The 15,385-nt window shown below is 40.5% G+C and overlaps 1 protein-coding gene across 1 annotated transcript in view; it reads right to left on the minus strand.

The window, feature by feature from the left end:
* acbd6 (acyl-CoA binding domain containing 6) overlaps positions 1-15,385 on the minus strand; it is a 108,136-nt gene that overhangs the window by 66,204 nt on the left and 26,547 nt on the right. The window contains exon 6 of the mRNA XM_061978564.2: positions 14,681-14,770. Within this exon, the coding sequence (XP_061834548.1) occupies positions 14,681-14,770 (90 nt within the window). The remainder of the gene's footprint in view (positions 1-14,680; positions 14,771-15,385) is intronic.

Here is a 15,385-nt window from a genome sequence, read left to right on the forward strand (position 1 = left end):
CCATTTCATTGTCCCCTCCACTGCTATAGATAGTCGTCATTGAGCCCGCCAATAAAAGTAGTTTTTTTTTTCAGAAAATCAATCCTTTTGTGAAGGTCTGTGGTTGAAGCAGGGCTAATCTTTGCACAAAGTCGAACTGACTTCCTCACAGTGGAAGGCACAATCACACATATCATAAAAGTTAAAAGTAAGACACTTTTTACTTCAGATGAGACTGAAAGCAAGTATAGTGACTTAGGTTGGTTAAAGCAAACAAACAGAGCATTTTCCTTCTTTGGGTTTCATCGTCAACATGATGTTGTAGCACAATTTAAATTGGCTGAGTCACACTAGGATGTTTGAGTCAAAATCTACCATGTATGAATAATCCGCTGACATCACATATGGCAAAAACGTCACAAAAGGAGCAATTTCAAACAAAGAAGTATGACGGAAGGCAAGATTGTTATATAAATATCTCTGCAATGCCTCCACAGTTTGATTTCACATTTTTTGGACTTATGCAGATCCAAATTACACATAAACAGGTTCTATCAGGTATCAGGTAAAAAAAAAAAAGTTGGTTTGGCATTATATTATAGAACGTTTTGCGGATTAACCAAATATGGTAGACATTTACCCAAACATTATTCTGTGAGTCAACCAATATAAATTCATGTAAAACCAGTTGTGCTACAACATCGTGTCAACGATGAAACCCAAAGAAGGAAAATGCTCTGTTTGTTTAACCAGCACAAGTCACTCCACAAACTCAAAACCTCATCTGAAGTAAAAAGTGCCTTACTTTTAACTTTGATGTTTTGTGGCAATGTGCCTTCATCTGTGAAGAAGTTGTGTGAAAATATGAGCCCTACTTCAACCACAAACCTTCACAAAAAGATAGATTCTCTGAAAAAACTACTTGTAATTGAAAGCTTGGTGATTATTATTTATGGCAATGGAGGAGACAATGAAACGGTAAGTAATGACAGTAGCTTAGAAATGTGTGAATGGTACGTTAAAAATGTTAGCTTGATTTGTTGTGTAGCGAGCTTAAGCCTTCTACTGCAAGAGAATAGCATCACCGTCCTCCGGCAAAATAAAGAACGATTTTCTTAAAAAATACTTTTAATTGGATCAGTGCCTACTGTGTTTGGCAATGGATGAGTCAATTATATAATCCGTTATTACGTTCACAACGTCACTCCTATTATACAAGCGCTCGTAGCGTACCTCTTAGCCTTACCTTTATAGGCAGCCGAGTAGTGGAGTTATTTACATGACGTAGATTAGAAAAGCCTTTTGTTGTCAATATACACATATACACGTCCAGGATCGAGCACTAGAGATTCTTAATAGGACTAGTTGTTAAAGATCCCTAAATATTCAGCACAACAATTAAATGGGGTTGGAGATGTCCTCTTGGGTGGGGTGGAGTTCGGCAATAATCATGTGGTGCCACCAGTACAACACATCTTCAGTTGTGTTCCCCGACATCATTGGGCGTTTCGGCCATTTATCACAAGACACCCTCTGCCGAGGTTGGCCCACCACAGGCTGATCAGACCTGGGTGTGTGTCGCAAGGTGGCACTACGTTTGTTTGGCAGCCCATGCTGCATCCCTGCGCTTCAGCCACAGCCAGTGACTGCTCCGTTCTGCTGCGGTGGCAAGTTCTTTAATAGCCTTGCGTTGGGCCTGTCCTCTGATTCTTACTTCTTTCAGAAGCCTTGTGGTGGAACTGGCTACAAAGCCTCTACAGCCCACCTCCACTGGCCACACCTTCACGTTCCAGCCCCGTGCCTCTGCTTCAGCTGCCAAGTTGGCATATCACAGCCTCTTCCGTTCGAATGCTTCATCGATGGCGTCCTCCTATGGGACCGTTAGCTCAACGATGAAGACACGGCGGCAGCACATGGACCAGAGGACCAGGTCTGGGCGCAGGCTGGTTGCTGCAATTTCGGGTGGGAAGATAAGCCTCTGGCTGAGGTCTACCCGCATTTCCCAATCTCGGGCTGCGTTCAGTGGGCCTAAGTCTGGAGGTGATGGCTTGGTCCGCCGTTTCTCTCCTTCCCGGATGAAAGTTGTTTTGCGTGGGAAGGTAGCCTAAGCATTTAGAGGCATGGCATTGGTGACTATTCTCTTATTCTCAAGTTCGGCAGCCAAGCACTTCAGTACCTGGTTGTGGCGCCAGGTGTATCTCCCTTGAGTCAGACTGGTCTTGCAACCTACCAAGATGTGTTTGAGGGCTGCTGGGGCTGTACACTGGAGACACACTCGGTAGAAATTTGACCTTAGTCAGCATATAGTTCCAGACCTGTACTTCAGCCGGGTTTCGCTCCTCTTTCGTACGCAAACAAACCATGCTGGTCTCGCTATATCATCTTGGATGTTGTGTTGTGGTGAAAGTCACTTAAAACATATGGCTGGTGGCAGTCCCCGATGTCCATAGTGCACAATAAAAGCAAGAAAGCTAAAAAAAACAAACTATAAAACATTTCTGCCGGGCGGGGGTGAAGGCTCATTGGCGTTAGGGGGCATGGTGAGGAGAGGTTCATTTATTTAAACTCAGCCTCTCAAAACGCGAAGTTTGAAAAGGGAGAAAAATCAATCAATCAATCAATCTTTATTTATATAGCCCTAAATCACAAGTGTCTCAAAGGGCTGCACAAGCCACAACGACATCCTCGGTACAAAGCCCACATAGCCCACAAAAATGGCTGGTCTGAGTCTATTAAAATTTTCCGCCAAAGAATGTCATGGAGACCACCATGAAGTGTTTTAAATGTAAAAAAAATATTATTATATGCCCCTTTTAACAAATAATGCAGAATTGTTGGCCTCCTACAAACTTGCCCACCACATCGCAAAAAAATTGCACAAAACCCCAAAGGCCTGATCCAAAATCCAAATATGTGCTAAATAGTGTGCGTACACAATAAAATGACGTGTACTATTAGTGATCGTGTAGCACGTGGTCTAATAAGACTGTGTGTAGAATTTGGTAACAAGTGCAAAAGTGTTGCACACCACCCAATTTAAATTACATTTTTGCACCTATTATCGGTTGTCACCATGGAGACTCATTTCCCTCAAAATGTATAATAATAATAATGGATTAGATTTATATAGCGTTTTTCTGGACACTCAAAGCACTTTATGGTGAGAACTGAGAACCTATCATTATTTGCTCCACAATCACAGTGATGCTGGAAAGTAGTCACAGCTACCCTGGGGTAGACTGACAGAATTGTGGCTGCCAATGTGCGCTTAAGGCCTCTATGACCACCACCAAAAATTCCTTCACATTCATACATGGGAGCAAGGTGGGTCAAGTTCCATGCCCAAGGACGCAATGGCAGTGACTAAGATGCCGGAAGCTGGATTCGGACCAGGAACCCTTAAGTTACAGAATAATGCCTAATTTGTGGCATCATATGGTCAAACCTGTGCTGTTTAGTCATGATGACATGCAGCACACAAACACAATATGGACTACCTATTCTAGACTACATTGAAGCGCGGTCTAGTCGACTGAACCCACTTTTAGTACGCTGACAGTGCGCTCTGGGAGGCGCTGCGGTGCTGTGATGGTGCATCTGGAATGATCCAGAAGCAAGAAAATGTATTTTGCGAGACCTTTTTGAATATAAGAGATACAGTGCATCCGGAAAGTACACAAACTTGAAACACCTATCTTTGGGCAGTTTTGTCCATTCCTCTTTGCCCATTCACCTTTGCAGCACCTTTCAAGCTCCATCTGGTGGGATTGGAAGCGTTGGTTTTCATCCAGGTTGTCTCTGTACATTGCAGCATGGGTAGCGAGTTTACTGCATCCTTTCAGATTTTAATGCGTTCGAGATGCAGGATGCATACCTTGCCTTATATTAAAGGGGCTCTATTATGTAAAACCAACTTTTCTTACCTAATGGTACTTGCTGTTGTGTATTTGGGATCTGCATAAGTCCCAAAACATTTAAATCAAACTGTGGATATTTATAAAACAATGTTTGCCTTTGTTCATTCTTCCTCCAAACGAGCTATTTGGAATTTGCACAACTTATGACGTCACGGGTTGGGGAAAATATCACTGGATTACTTATATATGGCGTGAATGTACCCAGAATGCCTTGCGTGCGTCCGCCATTGTAGTCCGTGGTTTAGTCAATAAGCACATTTTTTTTTCTATCCTCTTGTGGGGCAGACTGGGTCGAGCGTGGACATGTATCCTCGGCTGTTGCCATTTCTAAAACGAAGTAACGTATAGATCCAACATATATCTGTCAGTAGATTCGCTATGGAAGCGATTAAAAACTACAACAAAGATGGCGGGGAGAAGACACAGTTGAAGTGGAGTCACGTAAATAAGACCAGCCCACATAACAGCGCATTCTGAAGAGACTGCCAGAAAGCACCTTGAAAGCGGTCTGTAAAACATAATCTATGTAAAATTTTGACCAAAGAACCAACATTACATTAAATGTAGAAAAAAAATCATAATATGACGCCTTTAAACGTAATACTAGTTATAGAGCTGTGAGATATGACGTTTATATGAAGGTTAATTTGTGTCTTTATTACCAACATTTTTTGGACACTGAATTTATGCAACATAATTTTTCTGCGTTTATATATTTTGTTTTTTGTACATCAAATTACGTTGACAATTTCCATCCATCCATTCATTTTCTACAAAACCCAAAACCAGTGAAGTTGGCATGTTGTGTAAATCATAAATAAACAACAAAATACAATGATTTGCAAATTATTTCCGACCTATATTCAATTGAATAGACTGCAAAGACAAGATACTTAACCTTCGAACTGGTAAACTTTGTTATTTTTTTGCAAATGCTAGCTCACTTGGAATTTGATGCCTGCAACATGTTTCAAAAAAGCTGGCACACGTGGCAAAAAAGACTGAGAGAGTTGAGGAATGCTCATCAAACACTTATTTGGAACATCCCACAGGTGAACAGGCAAATTGGGACCAGGTGGGTGCCATGATTGGGTGTAAAAGCAGCTTCCGTGAAATGCTGAGTCATTCACAAACAAGGATGGGGCGAGGGTCACGACTTTGTGAACAAATGCGTGAGCAAAGTGTGGAACAGTTCAAGAACAACATTTCTCAACGAGCTATTGCAAGGAATTTAGGGATTTCACCATCTACAGTCCATAATATCATCAAAATGTTCAGAGAATCTAGAGAAATCACTGCACGTAAGCGGCAAGGCCGAAAACCAACATTGAATGCCTGTGACCTTCGATCCCTCTGGCGGTACTACATCAAAAACTGACATCACTGTGTAAAGGATATCACCACATGGGCTCAGAAACACTTCAGAAAACCACTGTCAGTAACTACAGTTCATCGCTACATCTGTAAGTGCAAGTTAAAACTCTACTATGCAAAGCGAAAGCCATTTATCAACAACACCCAGAAACGCAGCCGGCTTTGCTGGGCGCAAGCTCATCTACGATGGACCAATGCAAAGTAGAAAAGTGTCTTGAGGTCTGACGAATCCACATTTCAAATTGTTTTTGGAAACTGTGGATGTTGTGTCCTCCGGACCAAAGAGGAAAATTACCATCCGGACTGTTATAGGCACAAAGTTGAAAAGCCAGCATCTGTGATGGTATGGGGGTGTATTAGTGCCCAAGGCATGGGTAACTTACACATCTGTGAAGGCACCATTAATGCTGAAAAGTACATACAGGTTATAGAGCAACGTATGTTGCCATCTAAGCAACGTCTTTTTCATGGACGCCCCTGCTTATTTCAGCAACACAATGCCAAACCACCTTCTGCACGTGTTACAACAGCGTGGCTTCATAGTAAAAGAGTGCGGGTACTAGACTGGCCTGAATGTAGTCCAGACCTGTCTCCCATTGAAAATGTGTGGCGCATTATGAAGCAAGGAGTACAACAATGGAGACCCCGGATTGTTGAACAACTTAAGCTGTACATCAAGCAAGAATGGGAAAGAATTCCACCAGAAAAGCTTAAAAAATTGGTCTCCTCAGTTCCAAAACGTTTACTGAGTGTTGTTAAAAGGAAAGGCACCGTGGTAAAAATGGCCCTGTGCCAACTTTTTTGCAATGTGTTGCTGCCAATAAATTCTAAGTTAATGATTATTTGCAAAAAAAAAAAGTAGTTTCTCAGTTTGAACATTAAATATCTTGTCTTTGCAGTCTATTCAATTTAATATACATTGAAAAGGATTTGCAAATCATTGTATTCTATTTTTTATTTACGATTTACACAATGTTCCAACTTCACTGGTTTTGTGTTTTGTATTTAAAAAAATACACGATGTGGAGAAAAATGTGTGTGTTTTAAAAATGTAGTTTGTCAAAATACAGTGTTTCCAAAATTCAGATGATATAAATTCAATGTATAAAAATTCAGTGCACAAAAATTTGTCGCTTCTAAACCGAAGATGCACTTCTGGTAAATTAAAACAGAAGCAATAGATTGTGTCTCATAAGCAGCCAATTAGGTGTCGCGTGACAGGGGTCCTGCAAAGCAATGGCAAAGGCAGTTTATGCAGCTACACATTACAGCAGACCTGTGTATAATACGGTCTGTTTAGATTTTCAATCCGGTGCTCTGTCAAAATGAGCTGCTTCGTTGAAAAAAGATACCAGCTGCTATTCCTGTTTAAACAAGGGTGATGAAAACAAAAATGTATGCTACCATTTTATGTGTCAATGTGAACTACAGTACATGCTTTGCTTACTGTTTGTTAATATACAATGTGAACTTCCTCGTGCTGTGAGTGTCTACATGCTTACTGGTCAAAATACACAATGAAATAATTATAATTAAAAATAATTGCTTGTAGAGCGAGTGCCTAAGTGTACACAAGAATTTTACACAAAGTAATTAACTTTAATTGTTATTTTGTTTTATGGGTAGCGCATTTTGACAGAACACCGGCCTGTCGGACGTTTACGTCTGTCTACCATTAACATCCAAACTGTATCTGGAAAGAAGAAGATGTGCTGTACTGTTTTCAAATGAACTTAAGTCTTGAATTATAGAAATTATTCCAATAGTTGGAATCTGCACGTTTCAGTGCCATACGGGTTATTACGGTAATCATCGGGACTACTTCACAGCAGCACCAGGCAAATGAGACACAGCGGAGTGGGCGATGTTTGTTTACACAGGAGCCAGCACGAGACAATGGATGCAACGATTAACTGGTTTTACTTATAACAGTGATAAAAAATGTCACAATGATTTAATCGCAAAGGCTCCACTATACCGTGTGTTACAGTCGTCCTCACTGGCTATAAACGTACAATATGCTGGTACGCTATTCTCGGCACAACCAGCACAGAACGAAAACAAAGTTACACCAGCAGCCCACGCCTTTATACATACCTATCGAGAGACACACCTTTATGCTACATTATCTTAAAGGAGAACGACACTTTTTTGGGAATTTTGCCTGTCCTTCACAATCTTCATGGAAGACATGACAACGGTTGTATTTTTCTTTCAATGCATTCTAAATAGTAAATAAATGCGATCAAAAGTCTGCTTACTATTATAAAAAAAAAAACATCAAAACACCTCCATTAAGGTTTTATATACCGTATTTTTCGGACTATAAATCTCAGGTTTTTTTCATAGGAGCCACTTATGTGTGAAATTATTAACACATTACCGTAAAATATCAAATAATATTATTTAGCTCATTCACGTAAGAGACTAGACGTATAAGATTTCATGGGATTTAGCGATTAGGAGTGACAGATTGTTTGGTAAACGTATAGCATGTTCTATATGTTATAGTTATTTGAATGACTCTTACCATAATATGTTACGTTAACATACCAGGCACGTTCTCAGTTGGTTATTTATGCCTCATATAACGTACACTTATTCAGCCTGTTGTTCACTATTCTTTATTTAATTTAAATTGCCTTTCAAATGTCTATCCTTGGTGTTGGGTTTTATCAAATACATTTCCCCCAAAAATGCGACTTATATTCCAGTGCGACTTATATATCTTTTTTTCCTTCTTTATTATTCATTTTCGGCAGGTGCGACTTATACTCCGGTGCGGCTTATACTCCGAAAAATACGGTGCATGACGTAAGTATATATGTAATGTAGTAATAGGCACATTTTTAATAACAGTTATGTATTTTCCTCATTTTAAGCACATGTAATTTCAAAAACGCATCACAGCGTTTTTTTCAACTTCTTCACTGGTTACTTGCTCCCTACAGACATATTGAAAACATGTGGCTACAAATGTAGCTTACCACCACCAGGTGTGAATGAATGATGGGTTCCCACTTCTCTGTGAGCGTTTCGAGTATCTAACAATAGAAAAGCGCGATATAAAATCTAATCCATTATTATTATTATAATACAACATCACTTACTGTATAAGGTCTGCTGTCATTAGGATGCTGACTGCTAAAGTGTTCACATATTTCCATTTAGATGAAGAATGACTCATAATCATTGCGAAGCGTCTTTTTGTGTCGTTTTCGGCCATGCCGGGTCTAAATTGGCTGTCAAAAAGGACCAACATGTCTGAATATGTCTTCTTCCTTCTATTATCCAGGTGAGAGGCATGATTTATGATTTAGAATAAAGTTTGACGAGCAAGGAAACAAGGAAGCAGCTGATCAGTCGATCATGTCAACATTGGCACACAAGCTTGGAATCACAACGGCGCTATAAATAGTTTGTCTGCGTTAGCACTTATAATAACAATATCACTAATACTTGGTTAATACATAAGTCACAAAATAAAAATGGAGTATTGTTGCCTCATTTTGGATGTTTTTTTTATTGCGTTTAATGGGCGGAATAGAGGACCTCTCATTGGCTCCACTGTAAGCTGACTTTTATTTATGTTTATTCAAGCCGTCACATCTTTTACAATGATTGTGAACGATAGTGAAACATTTTTTAAAAATGCAGTTCCCCTTAAAAAAGGCAGCAGCAAAAAGCAGAAAAACTGGCAGCATGGGAACATTTGCAAATATTAGCTCATTTGGAATTTGATGCCTGCAACATGTTTCAAAAAAGCTGGCACAAGTGGCAAAAAAGACTGAGAAAGTTGAGGAATGTTCATCAAACACTTATTTGGAACATCCCACAGGTGAACAGGCTAATTGGGAACAGGTGGGTGCCATGATTGGGTATAAAAGCAGCCTCCATGAAATGCTCAGTCATTCACAAACAAGGACAGGGTGAGGGTCAGCACTTTGTGAACAAATGCGTGAGGAAATTGTCGAACCGTTTAAGAACAACATTTCTCAACCAGCTATATCTTTAATAAGAAAATTAAACTCATTAGAAAGGAGATTAAAGACAACGCATCATAGCTACAACTGGGTTCTATTAATACAGACACGAATGGATATACGATGGATATTGCCCTCCAAAATAGTTTCTCTCTTTTTGATGAAATAACATTATAGGAACTCCTACGGCGTGTAAATGGGATAAAACAAACATGTTTTTCAACCCACTTCCTGGGAAACTAATCAAGGAACTGTTTGTAATATTACAAACCCTGTTTCCATATGACTTGGGAAATTGTGTTAGATGTACATTTAAACGGAATACAATGATTTGCAAATCCTTTTCAACCCATATTCAGTTGAATGCACTACAAAGACAAGATATTTGATGTTCAAACTCATAAACTGCATTTATTTCTTTTTGCAAATAATAATTAACTTAGAATTTCATGGCTGCAACACGTGCCAAAGTAGTTGGGAAAGGGCATGTTCACCACTGTGTTACATGGCCTTTCCCTTTAACAACACACAGTAAACGTTTGGGAACTGAGGAGACACATTTTTTAAGCTTCTCAGGTGGAATTATTTCCCATTCTTGCTTGATGTACAGCTTAAGTTGTTGAACAGTCCGGGGGTCTCCGTTGTGGTATTTTAGGCTTCATAATGCGCCACACATTTTCAATGGGAGACAGGTCTGGACTACAGGCAGGCCAGTCTAGTACCCGCACTCTTTTACTATGAAGCCACGTTGATGTAACACGTGGCTTGGCATTGTCTTGCTGAAATAAGCAGGGGCGTCCATGGTAACGTTGCTTGGATGGAAACATATGTTGCTCCAAAACCTGTATGTACCTTTCAGCATTAATGGCGCCTTCACAGATGTGTAAGTTACCCATGTCTTGGGCACTAATACACCCCCATACCATCACACATGCTGGCTTTTCAACTTTGCGCCTATAACAATCCGGATGGTTCTTTTCCTCTTTGGTCCGGAGGACACGACGTCCACAGTTTCCAAAAACAATTTGAAATGTGGACTCGTCAGACCACAGAACACTTTTTCACTTTGCATGAGTCCATCTTAGATGAGCTCAGGCCCAGCGAAGCCGACGGCGTTTCGGGGTGTTGTTAATAAACGGTTTTCGCCTTGCATAGGAGAGTTTTAACTTGCACGTACAGATGTAGCGACCAACTGTAGTTACTGACAGTAGGTTTCTGAAGTGTTCCTGAGCCCATGTGGTGATATCCTTTACACACCGATGTCGCTTGTTGATGCAGTACAACCTGAGGGATCAAAGATCACAGGCTTAGCTGCTTACGTGCAGTGATTTCTCCAGATTTTCTGAACCCTTTGATGATATTACGGACCGTAGATGGTGAAATGCCTAAATTGCTTGCAATAGCTGGTTGACGAAGGTTTTTCTTAAACTGTTCAACAATTTGCTCACGCATTTGTTGACAAAGTGGTGACCCACGCCCCATCCTTGTTTGTGAATGACTGAGCATTTCATGGAATCTACTTTTATACCCAATCATGACACCCACCTGTTCCAAATTTGCATGTTCACCTGTGGGATGTTCCAAATAAGTGTTTGATGAGCATTCCTCAACTTTATCAGTATTTATTGCCACCTTTCCCAACTTCTTTGTCACGTGTTGCTGACATCAAATTCTAAAGTTAATGATTATTTGCAAAAAAAAAAATGTTTATCAGTTTGAACATCAAATATGTTGTCATTGTAGCATATTCAACTGAATATGGGTTGAAAATGATTTGCAAATCATTGTATTCCGTTTATATTTTTACATCTAACACAATTTCCCAACTCATATGGAAACTGAGTTTGTAGGTCCATCAGTGCTAAATATTATAAACTTATCACTTTCCTCTGGCACTGTTCCCCTAGCAATAAAAAAAAAGCGGTTATACATCCTCTGCTCAAAAGACCTAACCTCGATCCTGACCTCATTATAAACTACCGGCCGGTGTTCCTCCTTCCGTTTATTTCGAAAATCCTCGAAAAAATTGTTGCACAGCAGCTAAATGAACACTTAGTGTCTAACAATCTCTGTGAACCTTTTCAATCTGGTTTCAGGGCAAATCACTCTACGGAGACAGCCCTCGCAAAAATGACTAATGATCTACTGCTAACGATGGATTCTGATGCGTCATCTATGTTGCTGCTTCTTGATCTTAGCGCTGCTTTCGATACCGTCGATCATAATATTTTATTAGAGCGTATCAAAACACGTGTTGGTATGTCAGACTTAGCCGTGTCTTGGTTTAACTCTTATCTTACTGACAGGATGCAGTGTGTCTCCCATAACAATGTGACCTCAGACTATGTTAAGGTGACGTGCGGAGGAGTTCCTCAGGGTTCGGTTCTTGGCCCTGCACTCTTTAGTATTTACATTCTGCCGCTAGGCGACATCATACGCAAATACGGTGTTAGCTTTCACTGTTATGCTGATGACACCCAACTCTACATGCCCCTAAAGCTGACCAACACACCGGATTGTAGTCAGCTGGAGGCGTGTCTTAATGAAATTAAACAATGGATGTCCGCTAACTTTTTGCAACTCAACGCTAAGAAAACGGAAATGCTGATTATCGGTCCTGCTAGACACCGACATTTATTTAATAATACCACCTTAACATTTGACAACCAAACAATTACACAAGGCGACTCGGTAAAGAATGTGGGTATTATCTTCGACCCAACTCTCTCGTTTATGTCACACATTAAGAGTGTTACTAAAACGGCCTTCTTTCATCCCTGTAATATCGCTAAAATTTGTTCCGTTTTGTCCACTAGCGACGCTGAGATCATTATTCATGTGTTCGTTACGTCTCGTCTTGATTACTGTAACTTATTATTTTCGGGCCTCCCTATGTCTAGCATTAAAAGATTACAGTTGGTACAAAATGCGGCTGCTAGACTTTTGACAAGAACAAAAAAGTTTGATCATATTACGCCTATACTGTATATACCTATATACATATATACATATATACACAGTATATCCCTATACTGGCTCACCTGCACTCGCTTCCTGTGCACTTAAGATGCGACTTTAAGGTCTAACTACTTACGTATAAAATACAAAAGGTTCTAGCTCCATCCTATCTTGCTGATTGTATTGTACCATATGTCCCGGCAAGAAATCTGCGTTCAAAGAACTCTGGCCTATTAGTGATTCCCAGAACCCAAAAAAAGTCTGCGGGCTATAGAGCGTTTTCTATTGGGGCTCCAGTACTATGGAATGCCCTCCCGGTAACAGTTAGAGATGTTACCTCAGTAGAAGCATTTAAGTCCCATCTTAAAACTCATTTGTATACTCTAGCCTTTAAATAGACCCCCTTTTAGATCAGTTGATCTGCCGTCTCTTTTCTGCTCTGTCCCCCTCTCCTTCGTGGAGAGTGGGGGCACAGATTCGGTGACCACAGGTGAAGCACTAGCTGTTCAAAGTCCGGACCCAGGGTGGACCATTCATCTGTGCATTAGTTGGGGACGTCTCTGCGCTGCTGACCTGTCTCCACTCAAGATGATCTCCTGCTGGCCCCACTATGGACTGGAGTCTCACACTATTATGCTAGATCCACTCGACGTCCATTGCACCGTCTGCCCGGGGCAGGGGTCCCAAATCTGCGGTCCCCTCCAAGGTCTCTCATTGTCATCCCATTGGGTTGAGTTTTTTCTTGCCCTGATGTGGGATCTGAGCCGCGGATGTCGTTGTGGTTTGTGCAGCCCTTTGAGACACTCGTGATTTAGGGCTTTATAAATAAACTTTGATTGATTGATTGATATTGCAAGGAATTTAGAGATCACTATCTACGGTGCGTAATATCATCAAAAGGTTCAGAGAATCTGGAGAAATCACTGCATGTAAGCAATGATGTTATGGACCTTCGATCTCTCAGGTGGTACTGCATCAAAAACCGACATCAGTGTCTAAAGGATATCACCACATGGGCTCAGGAACACTTCAGAAAACCACTGTCAGTAACTACAGTTCGTCGCTACATCTGTAAGTGCAAGTTAAAACTCTACTATGCAAAGCCAAAGCCATTTATTAACAACACCCAGAAACGCCGCCGACTTCGCTGGGCCTGAGCTCATCTAAGATGGACTGATGCAAAGTGGAAAAGTGTTCTGTTGTCTGATGAGTCCACATTTCAAATTGTTTTTGGAAACTGTGGACGTCGTGTCCTCCAGACCAAAGAGGAAAAGAACCATCTGTTATAGGCGCAAAGTTCAAAAGCCAGCATCTGTGATGGTATGGGGGTGTATTAGTGCCCAAGGCATGGGTAACTTACACATCTGTGAAGGCGCTATTAAAACTGAAAGGTACATACAGGTTTTGGAGCAACATATGTTGCCATCCAAGAAACGTATTTTTCATGGAAGCCCCTGCTTATTTCAGCAAGACAATGCCAAGCCACATTCTGCACGTGTTATATTGTAACACGTGCAGAATGTGGCATCGTAGTAAAACAGTTTGGGTTCTAGACTGGCCTGCCTGTAGTCCAGACCTGTCTCCCATTGAAAATGTGTGGCACATTTTGAAGCGTAAAATACAACCAGACTGTTGAACAACAAGAATGGGAAATAATTCCACCTGAAAAGCTTCAATAATTAGTCTCCTCATTTCCCAAACATTAACTGAGTGTTGTTGAAAAAAAGGCCACCAGTGGTAAAAATGCCACTGTGCCAACTGTTTTGCAATGTGTTGCTGCGATTAAATCTTAAATTAAAGATTATTTGCAAAAAAAAAAAAAATAGTTTCTCAGTTCGAACATTAAATAGTTTGTCTTTGCAGTGTATTCAATTGAATATAGGTTGAAAAGGATTTTCAAATCATTGTATTCTGTTTTTATTTACCATTTACACAATGTGCCAACTTCACTGGTTTTGGGTTTTGTAGAAAGAAAAGGGGTAATAACTGATGGACTAAAGATCGTAGGACAGCCGATGGTTAGTGAGGTAGTTGTGTATTCTCGGATACTATAGATCTGGAACTTTGTCCTTCATTATGGCTGAGTCTACAGACAAAAAAGCATGCCTGGTGCATTTTCCAAAATGGTTATGTTTAACCAATTAGTCTAGTGTTGTATGGTTCAGTATGTGTGACTTTAAAATGTGCTGTAAGCTTCGAAGGCCTGGTACCATTCAATTTAGTTGTCGCATCTCCTGCCAACATGTGTAAACAAAACTAGTTATGCGACGTCCAGAGCTCTACAAAGTCTTTCAGGCTAACATTCATTAATTTAGATTTAGACACAATTACCAATTAAACTAACATTAGATGGATGCTGTAACTTGAACTGCACAGTAAACTTTGTTTCTTGCATTGCACAAAGACAGCACAGTCTCGCAAGTCAAATTGGCCAATAAACCTGGTTCTGATTCTGATAAATCTGCCTACCTGGTTGTTGATATCGGCTTTATGTTGCAAAAGAACAGCAACCAGCTCCTTGTGGCCTCTGTCGCAGGCCCAGTGCAGGAGTGCTCGGCCCTACAAAACGCACAATTAGACGTTTAAACACAGCAATCTGTTCTGAAAGTTAACAGGCATGAATCAGTCAAAATACACAATATTCACTAATTTGGACTGTAGTTGTATTTTAAAGTCTGTAAGCGCGATCGATCTAACCGTGTGTATGAACGCCAGTGTGTGCACATAGTGTGTAGAGATCAGCAGCCCCATGACTCTATATCTTGTTGACACACGCACAAACACGGTGCCCTCCTGTTCCATTGAGATCAAGTTCATTTTTCAGTTAGGGGCAATTAGGCAAAACAAACTCTCCAAGTCCAACTCTGCTGCTTAAATCATATTGATCACCATGGCTGCATGTTAGAATGGATATGTCCGGAAACGGGCCAGAATACCAATAAGCTTGCCCCCACTTTCCTTACTCTCCTCCAGATGTGTGGCTACTGCTTGCATCATCACTAAGGACCATAGTTAAGTAGTAGGGTAATCCAGTAGCGTTATGCCTTAAATTCATGATTACTTTATCTTAAATGCGTGAAAAGTTTATTTTCAAAAAGAGTTTTTGGAATAACGAAAAAAGGGGTATACATTACACTAAACATAGCACAAGTCCTACATTGAAAAGCGCATTTG

This window comes from Nerophis lumbriciformis, linkage group LG18 (genome assembly GCF_033978685.3).
Source record: "Nerophis lumbriciformis linkage group LG18, RoL_Nlum_v2.1, whole genome shotgun sequence".
Classification (NCBI taxonomy): domain Eukaryota; kingdom Metazoa; phylum Chordata; class Actinopteri; order Syngnathiformes; family Syngnathidae; genus Nerophis; species Nerophis lumbriciformis.